This window comes from Schistocerca serialis, chromosome 8, assembly GCF_023864345.2.
Source record: "Schistocerca serialis cubense isolate TAMUIC-IGC-003099 chromosome 8, iqSchSeri2.2, whole genome shotgun sequence".
Lineage (NCBI taxonomy): Eukaryota > Metazoa > Arthropoda > Insecta > Orthoptera > Acrididae > Schistocerca > Schistocerca serialis.
In genome coordinates this window covers 273985374-274007464 of record NC_064645.1, presented here as the reverse complement: position 1 = coordinate 274007464, position 22091 = coordinate 273985374, and the positions used below count along the sequence as shown (strand labels likewise).

Genomic DNA, 22091 nt, shown 5'->3' with positions numbered 1-22091 from the left:
CACAACATACATGGTAAATGCATCTTCTCTGCTATGGATGTATTGCGAGCTTACTATCAAAAACCAGTCATGCCAGAGGACATCCCCAAAGCAGCTGAGTGTACCCCATTCAGACTTTTTGAATTTACTAGGATGCTATTTGGTCTATGCAACAGTGCCCAAACTTTTCAAGGGTTTATGGACAAAGTGATACATGATCTTAATTTCTGTTTTATCTATATTGATAATGTTTTAGTGATGTCCAGATCAGGGGCAGTGTATTTAGAGCATTTATGCATGCTTTTCAACTGTCTTTGTGCACACAGTTTGCTTATAAATCCAGTGAAGTGTGTTTTCGGAGCACCAGTGGTGCACACCATCAACACCCATGAAACACAGCCCCCACAAGAAAGAGTCAAGACGATATTGAATCATCCACAACCAATAACAATACATGAGTTCGTCAGTTTCTAGGTGTCACAAACTTATATAGGCATTTCATTTGTAACTATGCCTTATTGGCGGCACCTTTAAGTGAGTACCTAGGAAAATGTGTTAAACTGGGATTCGAACCCGGGATCTCCCATATACTAGGCAATTGCATTAAGCACTGCACCACCCAGACACAGTGTTTATCACAATTTTGTGGACTATCTTTGCACACTTCTTGGCCGACCCACACTTGCACCTAGCATCACCTACCCACAGTCCCTGTCCATGTCCTGAAGACTTGTTTGAAAGAACAGACACAGTGCAGAATCCACAACTTAATTGGAGGGGGGGGCGGGGAGGGGGGGGGGGGAGAAAGGAAAGGAAATTGAAGGGATTATTGATATCAGCTGCATTGGGACTTTACGTAGACTCAGCAGCAATGAATATAAATGTGTGCCAGACCAGGATTTGAACCCATGATCTCCTGATTATTAGGCAGTTGCATTAACCATGTCCGAAAGAAGAGACATCAAGCATTCATATAATTGATATGCCTTGATGGGCAATGAATCCACCTTCTTCAGTGTGGATGCATGATTATGTCTGACCTCCTGCAGGAATCTCAAACTAGTGAGCATGGAGGACATGGCATCGGCAGGAACTGTGGATAGGTGGCTCTTGGTGGGAGTTTATGTCGGCCGAGAGGCATACCAAGCTGGTCCACACAATTGCTATAAACACTGTGTCTGGGTGTTACAGTGGTTAACACAACTGCCGATCCGGCAGACATTTTCGCTTGTCACTGCTGATTTTACATTAAGCCCCAATGCAGCTGACATCAATAATCCCTTCCCTTTTCTTGTCATTCCTTTCTCCCCCCTCATGGAAAGGGGGGGGGGGGGATGAATGTTGGAAGAAGTACACAATCTTACAAAGAAGAAGTGATGTGGACAAAAGAGAGAGGTAGTTGGAAACGGGTTAACAGAGGTGTCATCCAGGAGGATTGTGAGACCATAGGGTATTCTGGAGAGATAATTCCCTAGTGTGTAGTTCAGAGAAATGTGTGCTAGAAGGAAGAATGCAACAGCCTGTGTAATGAAGCCGAGCTTGAAAGTCACTCATATACGGGTGTGCAGTATGTTGGGCAACTGGATGGTCAAGTTTGCGGCTCACCACAGATTGGCGGTGGCCATTCATATGATTAGACTATTGGTTACCTATCATATCTACAGAAAATGCTTTGCAGTAATTGTGACATAGCTGACATATAACGGCTGTTTTCTCATGTGGCCCTGTCTTTTACTGGGTAGGAAATGCTTGTTGCTGGGCTACAGGAGGCGGCAGGTGGCTGCATGGGATACGCCTTGCATCTGGGTTGACAACAACGAGTGCTGGGTTGGAATATGGATGGACAAGGATAGTCTATAGGTGGATCGGTGAAGGGACACTGCTTTAGTTGATGTGAGTAGATTTCTGGGTAAGTATCATAATCAAAGCACTTGTGAGGAGGTTGTTAAGCTTTTCAAGGTCAAGTTGATACTGGGTATTTGTAGGAGTGTTCATCGATGGGTGGTTAATAGATTTACCGGTTTCAGAGGATGATATGGCAGGGAGATCTGTATACAGCTGAGCTGGTAGGATATTGTCTGTCAATAAAGGTTCTGGTAAGGTTGTCAGTATATTTTGTCAAATCAGGCTTTCCAAGGCAGATGGCTGTCAAAGCTGTAAAGAAGAGGCTTTTCAACATGGAGTGGATGATAGCAGTCAAAGTGGAGGTACTGTATGTGGTTGGTGCACTTGATGTAAAAGGATGTACTCATGGAGCTGTTGTCTAAGAGTGCAGATTGGCATTTAGAAAGATGGCTTATGCAGCTCAGAAGGATCAGGTGGAGCAGGTTTTGGAGTTGGTGCTGAGGATATGAATAAATGTTGTCCTCATCATGAGTCCAAATCATGAAAATGTCATCAGTGCATCTGAACCTGTCAAGGGTTTTAGGTGTTGACTTGATAGGAAAGATTTCTCCAGATGGTCTATAAATAAGTTGACACAGGATGGTGCCATGTGAGTACCCATGACAGTATCACTGATTTGGTTATAGGTTTGGAATTCAAAAGTGAAATAATTGTGGGTCAGGATGTGGTTGGCTATGAGGATTAGGAAAAAAGGGACGGGTTTGGTCTCAGGCAGGCTGTCACTGGAAAATGTAGTGTTCCATGGCTGCAAAGCCATGGGCATGAGGGTTGTTGGTGTATTAGGATGTTGCACCCACAGTAACCTACAAGGAGTTAGGAGTAACGGGACAGAAACTGTGAAAAGGCATGAAGGAAGTGAGCAGTTTCTTGAATGTAGGGTGTGAGGTTACAGACAATAGTTTGGAGGTATTGGTCAACAAAGGTAGAGGTTTGCTGTGGGCAGATTGTACCCAGCCACAATGGGATGACCAGTAGGGAGAACTGAGGATTTGGGTTTGGGGAGTATGTAAAAGACAGGGGTGCTGAGAGTAAAAGAGGGGGGGGGGGGGGGGGGGATTGCTGGTGTGAGGAAGGAAATGCATTCAGGTGTCAAGTTTTGGGATAGAGACCTAAGGGTTTGAGGAACTGCTGGAGATCATGTTGGACTTCTGGAATGGCATCATGTCTGTAAGGTTTGTATGCAGAGGTGTTGGAAAGTTGATGGAGGCCCTCAGTCACATAGTCACTGTGATTCATGACCATTGTGGTAATGTCTTGGTCTGTGGGGAAGGATGATAAGATCTTGATTGGTTTCCAGATAACAGATAGCTGTATGTTCTATTTGAGTGGTGTTGAACTCACTGGGAAGAGATGTAGGATAGGAAGGTGAAGTCAGGTCAGAAAGGGATGACTGCAAGGAAGGGATGAAAGAGAAGGAAGATCATGGTTGGAGGGAAGTCAGAACTGTTTCATCCCCTTGTGCCATTTAGTTCAAAGAAATCCATGCCCAAACTGTTGGAGATGACAAGTGCTAAACAGGCCAACATGCTGTGCTAGACAGTTGCAATATAAGCTGACTTCTGGATACTTAGTATGTAGATAAATGCTGATTTTTTTCATGCAATACTGTTCTTGTGGACATCAGAACTAATTCAGTTAATGTACCTTTTTTAATATGTATATTATTAATAAAATCTTTCAAACATTACTTCAAAATATAAATATGAATGTATATTGTTATACATAAACAATAATTTAATAGAAATTATAATCCTCTATGGCATCTTCTGAAGAAGGTATGTTATAACACAATTCCGAAAAACAGATATTGTCAACAAAAAATCTAACTACAAGAAAAAATGCTCTGCTTTAATGAATTTCCAATAGGAAAATACCTACAACTCCAAAAATTAGTACCGTAGTCTTGCGTGGTATGGTAGTTTTGTAAACATCATGGTAGATGTAAAGGTGCTTTACACTCCATCATTCCCAAGTCATTTCACTTCATGCTTTGTGTTTTACGCAAACTTTGCACTTCCTTATTGGGTGTTTTTTTTTTTTTTTTAGTTTTCAGGTTGATATGTTCCCCTTGGGAAATGGGCACAATATTGTACTTTGAATTGAAGAGGTGTTTCACCTAGTGGATGTTTTCCTCATTTTACAAAGTCCAGTAATTGGACATTTTTAAAAATTGCCTCTGCTAGATTTATTTGACAATCAAAATATTTTTCCATTCTTTGACTGTGTATTGTTTTATGGATAATGTACGTATTGGACAGAGCCATGTCTGTTATATATACAAAAATGTTTCCTGTATCCTTTGAGGAATTTTCTTATGATTGGGAGACAGGCCAACATTTGAGCTTGATGATTTATTATGCCCATTCCCTTATTGTATTCGAGGATGCATTGGTGCTTCATTTTTTTTCTAAACTGTTTGTCTGTGTGTTCAACCCTCTCTAGAGTGTCTTATTTCATTAATATCATTTACACATCAAGCTTGTATTCTGATCTCAGAGCCAACAAATTTTTACAATTTTCTCATAAACATTCTCCTTTCTTAGTTTTTGAATATTCTTTGGCATATTTTGCATACCGTCCTGATAACATTTATGTTTTCGTGGTGTAATTTTAAAAACAGGTTGGGAGAAAAGTCCCAGTTGTCAAGAAACATAGTATATTCCTTATTCACTATGAAAATTGACAAGTTAATGAAAGCATTCTCTGATATACTGCTGTTGCTATCAGTTTTGTCCTGGCCAGGAAATATTTTGAAACCATAACAATAACCAGTACTTGCCTCTGGTAGTTTGTGAATTTCTAATGCAAATCTCACTCTTTTTGAAAGAGTAGATTGTTTGTATGCTAAATGTACTTAATCTTTCATTAAAACCTGTCTATCTGACATTTTCATCTGGTATGTGAATTTCTTTAACTTTTTCAGGCCAAATAATAGATCTTATGTTTCAAAACTGGTTGGTACTGTCAGTAGTTTCATTTCTGCAAAAATATAAGAAACTCCAAATTTGTTTAAATATTTTAAGAGACATTAGTTTTTTAAAAAAATATTCACATTTGTGCTACTGGTCTTAATATGTTTGGATGTTTAGTTTTCTGACTTGAGCCATCAAGATGCACAGTGCATAGTTGGCCTTCATTTTGTCAAAAACTACAGGGTATCAAGTGTCCTCCTCTTTCTGCTTTGTGCCCTTCACGGTCTGTTATCTGACATGTGAAGAGATTTGTTTCTGTGGAAAATATTTCCCACAATTCGTTATCAAGCATAATAAAAAATAACTCTAATAATCCTGGGTGTTCAGTTAAATGATTTGAAATAGAGGCTTTTATGCCATAAGTTTCACAATATTTCCAAATGATTGGTGTGTTTTTCACTTCCTGCCTGATCCATCATACACATGATTGAGGCATTGTATTTTCTCTTACTATCATTATCTGCAATTGAAAGCTTTGCAAACTTTCCCTTTTGTACAAAGATGTCTCTATCTCTGGATTTTTCGTCACTATTTCCGCGTAAACACCCCACTCTTGACATTATGTAAAGGTCTATTAAATTTTTATTCAAAAATGAGGGTACAAAACCACTAGCACGCATAATGTAGATTTAATAAATTGTGACCAATTCTCATAATGGTAAGAACCAAACCACAATTATAACTAACAAGGTTTTGTCTAATGGGATGCAATCATGATATTTACACTTGTTCAGAACATTTTTTCGTGCGTGTGTGGCTAGATGTTTACATTTGGCCCAACTTCTGTTCTCACATGTGTAACTTGTTATGTTTATGTTTGGCCTGCATTTGTTTTCATGAGTCAGACTCATCAAAGTACAGCAAGGGATTGAACAATGTTTTGTATGGAGATTTGGTTGACTGTTATTAGTGGGGTGCATGGCGAAGAAATGTATCCACTGCAGAGAATGATAAAGGAAAGAAGATCCTTTACGAGCCCAGTATGGTTGAACTTAGGGTTTGGGCTAAAAATATGGTATATAGAAAGTACTCAAACTTATGCAGGGATCAGAATTTTGGCAGAAAAGTTGATAATAGTGTTAAGGGAGCTTTGTGTTTCATGGAAGGCGTAAGGAAGTTTTTGGGAATGTGGAAGTAAGTCAGCAAGCCACAGTGAGGGAGCTATGAGTGGGGGCTAGATCAGATTGGTAGGATCTTTCTTGGTTGCAGGTAATACCATGCAGGCATAGGAGAGGAGTAGCATGCTGTTCCAACTGTTGAAGGGCAGACGTTTCTATTGCAGCGATGGCACTCCAGAAGTTGCGGTCAAACAGTAAAGGGATTTAGTGAACGGAGTAGAGGCTGTCAAGTATGCTTTGAGCTTGGATTGTATGTTTATGATGGACCAGATGGTGAAGGACAGGTGGAATTGGAAAAGTTGAAGGTTCTTGTGGGAGATGAGATATCCTACCCACATCACCCCAACTAGTGTTCCACAGCCCAGCCAACCTACAGAATATCTGTGTTCATCCCAATTCCAATCTCACTCCCAGTACTGCACCTTGTGGGTCATTCCCTTGTTGTTCGCCCAGATGGAAGACCTGCCCCATAACCCACACACCATCTCCTACTATAGTCCTGCCACAGGCATTTCCTACCCACAAAAGGCAGAGTCACATGTGGAAATAGCCATGTTCTGTGTCAGTTTTGCTGCAGTTACTGTACATAACTCTATGTGGGCATGACAGGTAGGCCTAGATAGCTGTTTACTTACATGAATGACCACTGCCAAACTTTGACAAACTTTCAACTTGACCATCCAGTTGTTGAACATGCTGCGCACCACAACACAATTGATTTCAGCACTATGGGGGCCATTGGATATTTGCTTCCAGCACAAGTTTCTGTGGACTACACACGTGGGAATTGTCTCTCCAGCATATGCTGACCTCTCACAATTCCCCTGACCTGAACCTCTCCTAACCTATTTCCCACTGCCTTTCCTTAGCTTTTCCCTTCTCTCTTCTGTTCACACCACCCCTTCCCTGGCCTAATTGTGTACTGCCTCTCTATGTATGTATTTTATGAGGAGGCACCCCAAAAAAATGGAATTAATTTTTAAAAGCTATATATTTTCAAATTGTTTGCTAAACAACCTTATCCCCTTCAAAATACTCTCCACTACAACTAATACATTTGTCCCAATGTGCTTCCACTGTTCAAAACATTTTTTATAGTCATCTTAGCTGACAGCTCCTTCCTTGCTTTTTACTTGACTGCTTCCACAAACTGTGTCCTTTCATGCCTCTTTTCATGTGTAGAAATAAAAAAAGGGTCACATGGTGCCAGGTCAGACGAGTAAAGTGTGTCCTTTCATGCCTCTTTTCACGTGTAGAAATAAAAAAAGAGTCACACGGTGCCAGGTCAGATGTGTAAAGTGTGAGGGGCAGTGGAACCATGCCATTTTTAGCCAAAAACTGTCTAACAGAGATGACTTCTGATGCAGGTGCATTGTCGTGGTGAAAGAATCAGTCTCCTATCTGCCATAAATCAAGTCTTTTTTTTTTTTTACTGAACCAAGCTCCAAGACAAACCACTAATCTCTGACAATTGATCAGTTGTCTGTTGACAGTCTGTAAGCACGAGCTCTCGATTTTTTCCAATATTTTTGTTGATTCGGGCAGATGATGGACTTACATCCAGAACAAGGTTAATCATTAATTGAGATGTTCCCATTTTTAAATTGAGCAAACCACTCGTACACTTGAGTTTTTCCCATAGTGTTGTCTTGGTACGCTGTTTCAACATTAAAACAGTTTCAACAGGATTTTTATGCAGTAGAAAACAAAATTTCACAGCTGTACATTGTTGACTTAAATTTGCCATCATAAAAAACAAAACACGAACAAAACAGCACTAGCAAAAACAATCACTGCAGATGAACAGAACAAGCCAGGTCAACAATAGGCAGCACTGAAGTGGCAATGAGTTGTGCTATACTCGTCTACGGGCAGAAATGCATACTACATGAGCTCCACCCATGGCAATGTTATTTTGGATTTTTATGGGGACCCCCCTCATACCTACTCTACCCTCTGAACTCCTTTCTTCTTCTTGTGCAGTTGCTGAGACATATGTTCAAAGACCTGTCTTGCACCATCCTGCTAACCTTCCCCCTCTTGCTCTGACTTGTGCATCCTTACCTAGACCCTCACCACTTCTCTCAGCCCAGGCAACTGCTCCCTCTGTTATGTGTGTCTATGTGCTACACACCAGTCTGCTTATACACTGAAGCACCAAAGAAACTGGTATAGCCATGTGTATTCAAATACACAGCTATGTAAACAGTCGGAATACGGTGCCGTGGTTGGCAACGCCCGTGTAAGACAACAAGTGTCTGGTGCAGTTTGTTAGATCAGTTACTGCTGCTACAATGGTAGGCTATCAAGATTTAAGTAAGGTTGAATGTGGCATTATAGTCGGCGCACGAGCCAAGATGGGACAGAGTATCTCTGAGGTAGTGATGAAGAGGGTATTTTCCTATACGACCATTTCATGAGTGTCCCGTGAATATCAGGAATATGGTAAAACATCAAATCTCCAACATCGCTGCAGACAGAAAAAGATCCTGCAAGAATGGGGCCAACAACAATTGAAGAGAATCATTCAATGTGACAGAAGTGCAACCCTTCCGCAAATTACTGCAGATTTGAATGCTGGGCCATCAGCAAGTGTCATTGTGTGAACCATTCGACAAAACGTCATTGATATGGGCTTTTGAGCCGAAGGCCCACTCATGTACCCTGCACGACACAAAGCTTTATGCCTCACCTGGGCCCGTCAACACCAGCTTTGGACTGTTGATGACTGGAAACATGTTGACGGTCAAACGAGTCTCGTTTAAAATTGCATCGAGCGGATGGACGTGTAAGGGTATGGAGACAACCTCATGAATCCATGGACCCTGCATGTCAGCAGGAGACTGTTCAAGCTGGTGGAGGCTCTGTAATAGTGTGGGGCATGTGCAGTTGGAGGAATATGGGACACCTGATTCATCTAAATACAACTCTGATATGCGACACGTACGTAAGCATCCTGTCTGATCACCTGCATCCATTCATGTCTTGTGCATTCCGACAGACTTGGGCAATTCCAGCAGGACAATGTGACACCCCATACATCCTGAATTGCTACAGAGTGGCTCCAGGAACACTCTTCTGAGTTTAAACACTTCTGCTGGCCCCAAACTTCCCAGACATGAACATTATACGCACATCTGGGATGTCTTGCAATGTGCTGTCCAGAAGAGATCTCCACCCCCCCCCCCCCCCCCACCCATATTCTTACGGTTTGATGGACAGCCCTGAAGGATTCATGGCGTCAGTTCCGTCCAGCACTGCTTCAGACATTACTCGAGTCCATGCTTCATCGTGTTGCGGCACTTCTGTGCGCTTGTGGGGGCCCTACATGGTATTTGACAGGTACCAGTTTCTTTGGCTCTTCGGTGTAGATGAGGATTGCCTTCTTCTTGTGCCAAGATAGGTCACTTATCAAGAATATATAAAATTAAGGTATCTGTAGGTATTTGGTTTTGCAACTCTCTTTCTGTCAAGAAGGCTAGACTAGAGGAAATTGACCAAACAGTTGCAAATTGTGGTATATCATGGGTATTAGTCAATAATAAAACTGCAATCGCTGTTGTATTAGACTGTGAAAGTGTCTGTTAAAGTTGTTCGTCAAGAATAGTTTGAATTTGTTGCTGAAAGAGATGACACTTTATGAAGATAACATGGAGTACTTGATCATTAAAATAAATGCTTTGCACAGCAGTTTTTGAAAGACAGTGGTGTAAAAGCAACTGATAGCGAGTTCTATGAAAGATTCATCTATGGCAGCAACACAGGATGGTGATGACTGATAAAGACCACAAACCTACATTTTCTGTAGCATTAGTCTACTAAGATATTTACAGTGTGGTGGAAGAAAATGACTTCAGACTTGACTGGCACTTTGCTGCTTTTAAACATGATTTTTTTTGTTATTCAGAAAAGCAATGTGACTATGTTTGCAGACACAAAATTTAACTCCAAACTAACGAACAAGCTGAGAGAAATTTAGAAGCAATAAATGGAAACAACAGAAACTACAGTTTATGTGATCAATGAAACTTGTAGAAGCCATTACTTTACTGGGAAGGTTATACAGGGTGATACAGAATAACGGTAATGTTTGAAATGAGTAGGGGCAGCCATGGGCATGTGGCAGCACTGCGAATTGTGATAGTTAGCAAGTAAACAGTCCGCCATTTCAGTAATCATGGATCAGTGGAATGGACAATAGCATGTGTTAGCCATAAAAATGTTTTATAAAAACAATGATAGTTTGGTAGCGGTGCAGAGGGAGTTTCGACGTTTTTATAATTTAGGACGTCATGATGCTGTTCCATCAAAACACATGATAAAATGTTGGATTAATAACTTTGAAGGGACTGGATCTGCCCTCAAGAAGAAACCAACACAATGACAAATTAAGTGTGCATTCTCCAGTGAACATTGGTGTTGTACGCAAGTCTGTCTTACAGAGCCAACGGCATTCAATTCATAAGTAAGCAGCAGTGGTTGGAATGTCTCCGAAGAGTACTTGCAGCATTCTTCATCTTGATTTAAAATGTCATCCATACAAACTACAGATGGTGCAACAATTGAAGGACAATGATTACTGGTTACGATTAGGATTGTGTCAATAAGTAATAACAAAAATAAACAATGACAATGAATTTCTAAACAAGTAGTGGATATCGGGTGAGGCACTTTTTCATCTCACAGATTATTTGAATAAACCAAACTACTGTTACTGGGCAAACACAATTCCCAATGATATTCATGAGCGCCCTTTACACACTAGTAAAGTGACAGTATGGTGTCATGTTTCATCACATGGAATTATCGGACCGTATTTTTTTACAAATGAACAGGGAAACACAATAACTGTCAATGCCAATCGTTACATGGAGATGTTATGACCTTTTGTTAAACCTGCATTGAACAACTTTCCAAGCATTCAAGAAGCCTGGTTTCAGCAGGCCGAAGCAACATCACACACTGCATGGCAATCAGTGGCATATGGGCGAGAATTGTTTGGTAACCATGTGATCTCACGATTCAGTAATATTCCATGGGGCCCCCTAGATTGCCAGATTTATCTGTTTGTGATTTTTTCTTGTGGGGCTACCTCAAGAGCAAAGTCTACACGACTCAACCAAGAACCCTGGATGAGTTAAAACAGAGATTTAGGGGCAGTCAGAGAGGACTCTCAACAGCCGATTTCACGAATGTATTCGTACAGGAAGATGCCATCTAAAGGATATGGTTTAAAAAAAATGACAAATGCCATCAATGTTTCATAAATATTAAAGTTGTAAAGTTTCAATTATTATGAGAGCATTTTCTCTCCTTCATCGCTTCTAGTTTTATTGGATTGTGGAAATATTCCTGTTTTTCTGTATCACCCTGAAAGTCTACTGTACAGTGCACGGCAGAGGGTACCTTGTGTCACTACTAGTCATTTCCTTTCCTGTTCCAATCACAAACAGAGCAAGGGAGAACTACTGGCTATAAGCCTCCGTACAAGCCCTAATTTCTCCCATCTGATACTCATGGTCCTTATGCAAAATATATGTTGCCAGCAGTAGAAATGATTTTATATGTGAACAAAATTTTCTCAGGTTCTTGGCAAGAGCTTTTGCTAAGGTATGACGGTGTAAGTTGCTGTTTGCTTCATGCATTGATCTTCTTACAAACGCACGGATTGCCATGAACTTCTGCTTTTTGATATTTGTGTGTTCTTTTTTTAACCAATAATGCAACAATCTCCACTACCTCAGCATTTTCCAAACTTTATTATTGAATCACAGAGGGTCTTTTCCATCCTTCATCCACATGTCTCCAGAGAGCAATTTAAGTCAGTTTCACCTTTGCCTGTAATTCCTTTGTGTCTATCATATTGGAATAAAATTATGTCCATTCACTGTCTAAGTAGCATGCTATCAACTGCTTATCATCACTTTCTAGCATAAATACTCTCTTTACCTTCATGATGGAGTTATCAACTTTACTAACCATTATCACTATTATGGCATCATCATCATCATCATCACTAACCTCCGTCTCTATACACGCACTAAGGTCAGGCCTGTTCATAGCTACAAGGTCTAAAATATTTCCAGTGTGTGTGGGTTGTCTAACTACTTGTTCAAGGCAGTTTTCGAAAAAAGTGTTCAAAGGTGTTTCACAAGACTGTCTGCCAACGTCACCTGCAGTAAATTCATAAATGTCCGAGACTATACTTGGTAGATTAATGTTGCCTCCAAGTAATACTGCATGATCTGGGTATTCGTGCTCTGCTGACATAGAACAGGGTGGCTGGTAAAAACATCCAATAATTAACTTGAGTTCACCTAGATCTGCTACTTGGATCCAGATGACTTAGTTTTGCAATCAATAGTCACAATATTTTTGTCAACAGCCATGAACCCTCTCCCTCATATGGTGTATAATCTGCCTTTTTCATGTGTGTCCCATGCCTAGCGAAATATTTTGGAGCCTACTATTTCAGTTCGTCAAGCTCTTGGTTCAGAGAATAATCTGAATGCCACAAGTTCTCTGCAGTGCAGTAAGTTCAGGAACTTTGTTACATATACTTCGACAATTTTCCATTAAGCTTTTGACAGTCGAAGTGTCCTTACTTTGTATGCGATCTGATTTCTCTTCCTGCTTATCAACTGGCAAGCATCCATCAGAGAACCTCAAACTACTGCCTAGCCTAAAAATATCTCGTGTGCACTCCACAAGTATTCTGCTATCTGAGTAGTTACTTCTTTTGTGTGGTGCACTGCTGACCGATCAAGGGAGTCGTACAACTTTCCAGCCCATAATGCAGATCCAGAAATCTGCACCCATGAATGTCATGGAATCAACAGAGCCTTTGCTTGAAACATTGCACTACACTCCAAACCAAAGGGCCCCGATCAACTCTGGGCATGATGATGCAAATTGTGAACTCTGATTGCACCTTGTGAGTGAGACCAGCAGTCTTCCTCACTTCGCCAGCCACCTGTAAAAACTGAGGATGACCTCAGACCCAAACGGCAGGTCTCATTGGTGCTGATTGTAGTAACAGCTTGCAGGCTACTGCATCCTGCATTGTCAGTAGCCACAGGTAGGGCCTCTTCCAAGTCTTGGATGAGGCCACCAAGGCAGACACACCAAGTGCGCATTGGATTTCTTTCCAGCCCTCATTGCTCTTTCCCTAAGGGGCTTCATAATGCACCTAACATTGGAGTTCCCAATAACTAGTAAACCCCCCACCCATGTGCCTGCTCGGACCCTGCTGAAGTGTCAGCTACCTGTCAAATTACAGAGTGAATGGGCAAAGCCAGACAGCCAGCCTCCATGTTGACACTCTGGCTCAAGTGATGCAGTTACGTAAAAACCCACCACTCACTCTACAGTGAGTGTGGATCCCCCACATCAGGTATGCTGGAAGGTGCCTCGATAGCAGAGCCCATGGGTGAAACAACTGACATCAGTTACTCCACTGCCGCCACACCCCGAGGCAACAGCCTGCAGACAGCTGACCATGGCAATGTGTGTCTTCAGCTGTTTGCAAACTGTGGCCAGCTCCTCCTGCATCTGCACACAGCACACATGCACCCTATCCATTGTACTACTACTAACTTAAGAATTAAATTATGAAAACAAACAGGAAAGCTAAATAAGTGACTTGCTAATCTCCTCACCAACAGAGGCTGATGGCTGACAGAGATTTAGCTCACCAAACAAGAATGATGCCCTTACATGATATACCACAGAATTATAAAAAAAGCAGTTTATGTATTGTGTTGCATATTCCATATTACATAATAGCATCTGGACTGGAATGAGTGAAGACTTGTAATTCATTATTGTGTTCACATCATTAACAATTACATACAGAGGTTAACAAGAAACATTAACAATCACACCCTCAGGTTTGAAATATAAATTTCAGATATGATCCAAGAAAGTGCAAGGACCGTTTTCATAACTTACAGAACACAAAGTGTTTTATAAGGTGTAATTAAAGCAACAAGAGACATTAAAATGGGAAAACACCTAAATATATGAGAAATAGTCTCATCTGTCCCTGTTGCAGAATACATATAGAGCATATAAATGTTTTTAAGCAAAAATTCCTTTAACTTACATTTAAATAATCAGTCAGTACCTCCTATGGGCTTAATACTACTTGGAATTGTGTTCTCCTTATGGGACAGCTGCAAGTGTACAAGTCCATTTGGAAAAATGAAGAACTGCAGGACAGTTGATTAACCCACAATCTTTTATTGTATTCATGACTGGTTTTGGAACACTCACAGTTCCATCTGGTGTAAAAAAATAAAATAACTTAATCATCTGAAGTCATTCTCATGCCAATGTTGTCGTGGAACCAGAGGTTCCGTGTCAAAAGGGTAAAAGTGACCAAAATCCCATAACAACTATTCCCCCTGTGCTGTGTCACCAGGATCACAAACAGATCACGCAGCACAGGAGGAGTAGTGGTTACGGAATTTTTGTCCCTTTCACACTTTTGACCCAGAACCTTTGGTTCCATGACAACACTGGGGTGAGGATGACCTCACATGATAAAGTGATTTTAGTTTTTACAGCAGATGATGGAACTGTAAGTGTTCCAAAACCCTTGTGTACACAATAAAAGATTGTGGGTCAAGCAACTGTCCTGTGGTTTCTTCATTTTTCAAAATAAACTTCAAACAGAGTTGAAGATTTTTGTGCTAGCGTGTTTTACTGCTTTTTGCACTAGCCAGATTCTTTGGATCACATTATATGGCACATTTCCTTCTTGTGTTGTGATGGTGATGTTATTCATTTTGAGAGTTTGTGAAGCATGAATGTCATGATTGAAAAGAGATATTGTGATATAGTTATCAACATCCCTACTTGGCAAAAAGATTAAATGAGTTCCTGCAGGAATTCCAGATACAACTCTGACAACATTTTTCTCTGAATGATAAATACTTCTTTCAATAGTGGTGAATTACCCCAGAAGATGAGCCCATAGTACATCAGTGAATGGAAGTAACTGAAATAGGAAGATTTTGAGACACTGATGTCTCTGATTTTGGGGGTATCTGGATAGCAAATATTGCTGAGCTAATCTTTCACAAGATTCAGAGGTTATAGTGCTCCCATTATTCTTGCTCATCCTCTTCTGCTTCCAAGAGGTTGCCATGAAAGTACTCTCTTGGGCCATCTGTTTTCATTCATTCTTTTGACATTCCCAAACCATCGTAACTTGTTCTTCTATTCTATCCATAATACTATAATCAGTCTGCATCCTTTCTCTAATTTCCTCATTTCTTAGGTCAAGAAGGGAAATTCTACATGCTCTTCTCAAGTGGTTCATTTCTGAAGCTCTAAGTCTTTACTTTCTGTGAGTTCCCAGCACTCAGTCCCATAGCTTCTTATTGGTTCCACAGTGGATTTATATAAATCCTTTAAACTCATTTCTGAGAGACCAAGGTATAGGACTTAAATTTTGGATAGCTGCCTTTCCATGCCTGGTCCGTTGGCTGTCTGTATCACGTCTTCCATGTACATCTACACTCTGCAATCCACTGTGAAGTATATGGCAGAGGGTATGTCTCGGCGTCCCCTTATTATGGTTTCTTCTCATTCTATTCTCATATAGAGCAAGGGAAAAATGGTTGTTTAAATGCCTTTTTGCATGCTGTAATTAATTTAAACATGTCCTCCTGATTCCAATGTGAACAGTACATAGGGGATTGTATTATATTCATAGAGTCATCATTTAAAGCCAGTTCCTGAAACTTTGTGAGTAGACTTTCTCAGGACAGTTTACATCTATCTTCAAGAGTCTGCCAGTTCAGTTTGTTCAGTATCTCTGTAACACTCTCCTACAGATCAAGCAAAACTGTAATCATCCATGCTTTCTTTCTCTGTACAGGTTCAATATCCCCTGTTAGTTCTATTTACTACGTGTACAAACTCTTGACCAGTATTCTAGAATTGATCGCATGACTGATTTGTAAGCAATTTCCTGTGTAGACTGATTGCATTTTCTCAGTATTCTACCAAAATTGAAGTGTATCACCTGCTTTACCCACAGCTAAGCCTTTGTGATCATTCCATTTCATATCCCTACAAAGTGTTACACCAATGTATATTGCATGAGTTGCCCAATTGATATTATAAGATACTACATTTATTTTGCTTTGTGAAGTGCACTATTTTACATTTTTGAACATTTTGAATGAGATGCCAATCTTTGAAAACTTATAGAGATCTGATATGCAGCTTCTTTCAGACAGTACTTCATTATAGATACCTCTGTCATCTGCAAGAAGTCTGAGATTACTATCAATATTGTCAGCAAGGTCAGTAATATACATCACGATAGAATGCTACCCAGTTACTTAAACGCTTAACATACTTAATGAGGTGTCCGCCAATGTACAAGTTACTTCCCTCTTCTCCACAACATACATACTCCATCTTCTCAAAATTAATTTTCGAACCTCACTTTTTGTACTCTCCCAAAAACTTCCTCCCCTTCATCATTTGCTTCAATGACCTGATCATCAGTGCAGGAAAGTATTACATACAGTGGTTCCCTATTTCAGTTCACATGCCCATGCACTTTCTACACCATAGATCCACTATCTTCTGCACATGCATCTCAAAGAATGTGAGAGCATCCTTGCTTCAATCCTTTAGTTATTCTGAAGACCTATCCACAGATTTCTTTTCCCCACTTTAATAACACATTCTGCTGACTTATAGAGGTTTATGATATTTCTTACAAAAATTTTTGCTAATTCCTCTGACCACAGCACCTCAAACTACAGCTTTAGTGGCACTGTGTCATATGCTTTCTCAATATCCATGGAGACCAAATGACTGCTTCAATTCCTTTCCAGTCTCTTCGCCATGATTTGCCTTAGAGTAAGAATGTTATCTACACTGACCTGCCTCTTCTAAAGCCAATTTGTTCTTCCACTTGATTTACAAATGTTCTGCATTTTTTATTTGAAAATCCTCACCTACAGCCTGGCTGATTGAACTTGTGATACTGCTGCCATGGTAATTGCTACACACTTTCTTACTTGCCCCCCCCCCCCCTTTTTTTTACGTGTGGGGCTTAGATGTGTTAAATTCCCACTCCGCTGGAAATCCTTCCCTGTACCTCATACATTTATTAAATAACATGCTTAGGTACTCATACAGAATACTTAGGCCACACGAAATTCTACTGGTACATTTCCAGGCCCTGGTGATTTCCCAATTTCCATTTGTGTAGCCACCTCCTTGTACCTCTTTCATAGTTATTTTCCCTACCTCTTTGCTGTCCTGCTTCTCCCACTTCGACCAGAAATGATATTTTAATTAAAGATGAATTAAATTTTTTGATAGGTAGTTGTCAGTACAAGATTATAGTATTATAAAGGGAACATTTCCCACTGTTCTGCAAAATTATTTTTATTCAGTAATGTCAGGTGACACCTAAAGACTGCTTAAGAAGGCAAAAGCTGGTTTGTGACCGAGTAAATATAATTTTGCAAAACATTTGGAGGTATTTCCTTTTCAATACAATACTTTATATATTATTTGGTCAGCTCCCAGTACTACTTCCATCATATTTAATATTCCATATTTTATCAGCAGTATACGTAGTATGGTAAAAGTAGTTAAGTCTTTATGATGCAAAATACCTTATTGAAAGCAAACTTAAAGTAGCAATATTCAGTTATAGAAGTATGTCAGATATTTTGAACGCATTGCCTAACTGCTGTTAGTCCACAGTTTTCATCCAAGCCTGGACATCACATGTTACACTAGGAATTTAATGAGATACTTGATCAGTATTACATTGTAGGAGGAAGACCTCTATTCCTGGAATGCTCTTTCCAGTGAACATAGGAAGAGGGGGGGGGGGGAGAATTATTTACAACATTACATTCCAGTAAAATTGATGGATATTTATTTTGTATGAACAGTTGTACTTTTTATTGAATATTTCATTTGTCTAATCCATTGTTTCAGAAATGTCTTTGGCAGTTCCAGTAGCAAATTCCCTCACATTTGTGTTCACTGCAGCTACAGGTTGGATCTTGGGAGAAAGCTTACCCAATGCCAGTGAGTACAGCTTCAGAAGTGTTTAATTCATTATACCACAAAGTAAAGTATGCCTCAAAATAATGACACACAAAAACTGTAGAATATCAACATTAAGCACACATATATAGTTTCTGAAGATTTTTATAACCAAATATAACAAAAATGTCGCATGAAAACAGAAGCCTGCTCAATGTATTTGAACTTCCCACAAGTCCTGTCCAACCAGAGCAAGTCAGAGACTTCGAGAATGTGAAATCTCTGGCTTAGTTAAATGCGCTCCATGATCAGCACTAATCAAGAGCATGGATTCCAAAAACATAAATCATGTGAAACACAACTCATACTTTTCTCACATGACGTAGTGAAAGTTTTGGATCAAGGCAGTCAGATAGATTCCATATTTCCTGACTTCTGTAAAGCATTTGGCTCAGTACCACACCTATACTTATTGTAAAGAGTCATATGGGTATCAAGTAAAATTTGTGACTGAAATGAGGACTTTTTGGTAGGTAGGACACAGTACATTATCTTGCATGGAGAGTCATCATCACATGTAGAAGTAACTTTGGGTATGCCTCAGGGAAATGTGTTAGGACAATTGCTGTTCATTTTGTATATTAAAGACCTTGCGACAAAAATAATGGGAATCTCAAACTTTTTGCAGATGATGCAGTTGTCTACAAAGATGCTGTATAAATATTCACTCAGATCTGGAAAAGATTCCAAACTGGTGAAAAGATTGGCAACTTGCTGTAAACGTTCAGAAATGTAAAATTGTGCACTTCACAAAATGAAAAAATAGTAGTATCTATGACTATAATATCAATGAGTCACAGTTGGCATTGGCCAACTCATACAAATACCTTGGTGTAACACTTTGTAGGGACATGGAATGGAATGATCACATAGACCCAGTCAAACTTCGGGGTATTGGGAGAATACTGGGGAAGTGCAATCAATCTACAAAGGAGATTGCTTACAAATCACTCATGTGACCCATATTGCTGAAGTGTGTAGAACCTGTACCAAATAGGACTAACTTGGGTTATTGAACATATAGAGAAAGGGGCAGCATGAATGGTCACAGGTTTGCCTGACCTGCGGGGCAGACACTCCAAGATAGACGTAAATCATCCCGAGATAGCATATTGCCGAAGTTTCAAGAACCGCCTGTAAATGATAACTCTACAAATATACTACAATCTCTATGTACTGCTCAAGCAGGGATTGTGAGGACAACATTAGAATAATTACAACACACAGAGAGAGAGCCAAACACAATCATTCTTAATTCCTTAGACTTTCCTGGCGATTTTGTGAAATCTCGTTGAATTGGGTGTACTGCCGGTGGTCTGTGTTTTTCTGACACAATATTTCGACACCATACCTTGGCGTCTTCATCACGTGCTGAAAGTTCAGTCACAGGAAGCACCTGATGAAGACGCCGAGGTTGTGTTGCAGAAAAACGGCCACCGGCAATACACCCGATTCAATGAGATGTCACAATCATTCTTCCCACAATGCATACCATTCTTCCTGCAATCCATACTTGAACAGAATGTCAATCCCTGACAACTGGTACAATGTGCCCACTCTTGTAGTGTGTAGAATATCATTAAGAAGTTCATATCTCTCTCTCTCTCTCTCTCTCTCTCTCACACACACACACACACACACACACACACACACACACACACACCTACCTCTTTCACGTGTGGTTTGTTTCTGAAGTTTTCCTTTCCGTATTTACTATTTTCTTGTGTTGCTTTGAACAAAAGCTCACCTAATCAAATGCCTACACAAAGGCAACTTTGGTTGGTACCAACTGGGTGTGTGTGTGTGTGTGGGGGGGGGGGGGGATGAACTTATTAAGGTCAATAACTTAAGTTCTGTTAATTCTACACAGAAAAGAGTAATAAAATATCAAAATAGAGATGGTACACTATCTAGCTTTTAGAGTGGAAGTAGCAGCAGTTCTGCAGTCACATTAAAAAACTACAAAGATAAATTATGTCAATATGAGATACCTGGGCTCTCACAGATTGGAATAAATCCACATTTTTAAGTATGTTTTTATACTGTTAGTATATTATCCTATATTTATTCTGTTGAAACTGCATGTCTGATTCCACACAGTGTTACTTGAAGAAGAATTTGATAGTAATACAAATGATATTTATAGCTTTAAAATTACACTTTTTCACATTGCTTGCTAATTTACTGCTAATCAATATTGAACTTATTTCTACAGAGACCGTGTGTGGCATTACATTGATAGTGTGTGGAATATCACTTTGCTGTGTGGACAAATTCCTCATGCAAAATGGAGGAGGTGGTGCTGGATGAAGCTATGGTATCATTTTTGTATTTGTTTCATAAATGAGACGGTATAAAATAAAAGATTTCTTTACTGTGTATTAACCTAATATTCTGAAGTTTGTCATCTCCTTACTCTCTCCTGGTGTGTGTGTGTGTGTGTGTGTGTGTGTGTGTGTGTGTAGGGGGGGGGGGGGGGGCACTATGCATATTGTACAGCTACACATTTTTCTTGGCTTTGTCTGGACATTCTGGCTTTTTCTCAGTGAGGGTGGACTATGTCCCCTCACTGTCAACCCTAGGAATCAAACACTTTTGTGTGAAGAAGCACTGTAGTAGCTTTTCTGAATGCTGTACTACATTCTTCCATGCTTTGATTAAGCTGCTGGTGTTAGAAAGGTGGTAAATCATTTTCAGGTACTATGGCAGCATTACCTATGACTTCTCTGAAAAGGAAAATCATTTCTAGCAGTGAGTATAAATGTTTTGTATGCAACACAAGCAAAAGTTCAGAGCTGCAGTGTGGGAAGGGCATTGAGCCTGTTACTCCCATTTCCTGCAGCCTCCATTGACCTCAACCAAGAAAAAAGTGTATGCTTTGTAAAGGCTGCTCTTTCATTGAGAATATTGCTGTTCTAATCCAAAACAACCACTTACCAGAGAGAGTAGTTTCAAGGTTGACGAATCTAAAGTCTACTGAAGGACACGTCACATAAGAAGCAAACCATGTAATACACAAGCAAATTCAGAAGAGTAATAAATGAGAAATTATATAGCACACAGTTAAATATTTGCTTTAAACAATATTTGTTAACCCTCGACTGATATTTCATCATCTACTTACAATCAACTTTCTGCACCAGGTAAAGAGCTATGTTGCCATACATGTGGCAACAACCAGGCTACTAAGATGGTACTCTTGTTGCATCATTTGATAAAGTGATGCTGCATTTGGTATTGGACAACTGCAGTGCAGATGCACCAGAAATGATGTAGCATGTCTACAAGTTCGACTTTGCTTACCATTCCATTCCACTGTTTTTCCAATCATTTTAATGAAAAATCACATTTCTGCTGCTTCGTTGACAAATAATGGAAGAGCATACAACAACACAGGAACTTCTGTTGTGGGAAATATGCCTCTGAAAGTACTTCTCTACTCACATTTATTGTTTTAGCAAACATTTAGCTTTTTTGTTAGATATTTTTCTTGTCAGTAACATTAAACTACAAGCACTTTTTCTTATGGTGACTGCAGATTGTATTGCCCAGAATATAAAGCAGATCAAGTGATTTAACTTTCATCAAAATGATTAATTCCTAATATGAGAAGTAGGGAAGAGCACAAAACAAGACCATCGGTCATACTAGAGGAGCAGCTCTTTTAACTGAGAAATGTAAATGGTGGACTTGTGAAAACTAGTGTAGAAAACTGGAAGATCTCATTTCAGTCATCTTATGGCTCAATCTCTCCAAACAGATGTGAAATTAATTTCTCTCGTAAACGCACTGGTAGGCAAAGTGAGAGAAATTAATACTGTAACAAAATGTTTTGCAAACTGTAGTACACAGACGAAGGTAAACTTTTACTAACTGTACTGTATAAATTACATGGTTATGATGTAGTGTCATATGCAGGAATGTAACTTTGTCTGCATTACACATTTTAAAAATTTTACAGCTACCACACTTCCACTATACCAACACAAAATCTAAGGTACTGCACTCTTAACTTGTTGAGAAT

General features: G+C 39.8%; 1 protein-coding gene across 2 annotated transcripts in view; it reads left to right on the top strand.

Annotated features, from left to right (window-relative positions):
* The window catches only part of LOC126416662 (transmembrane protein 234 homolog), a 37489-nt gene extending 17032 nt beyond the window's left edge, over positions 1 to 20457 (top strand). The window contains exons 4-5 of one of the 2 annotated variants that reach the window (XM_050084461.1): positions 17957 to 18049; positions 20283 to 20457. In XM_050084461.1, coding sequence (XP_049940418.1) covers positions 17957 to 18049; positions 20283 to 20377 — 188 coding nt within the window. In that variant the 3' untranslated portion in view covers positions 20378 to 20457. Of the gene's footprint in view, positions 1 to 1721; positions 1883 to 17956; positions 18050 to 20282 lie in introns of those variants that run through there. The other variant, XM_050084462.1, reaches the window with a different exon arrangement.
* The last annotated feature ends 1634 nt before the right edge of the window (positions 20458 to 22091 follow it).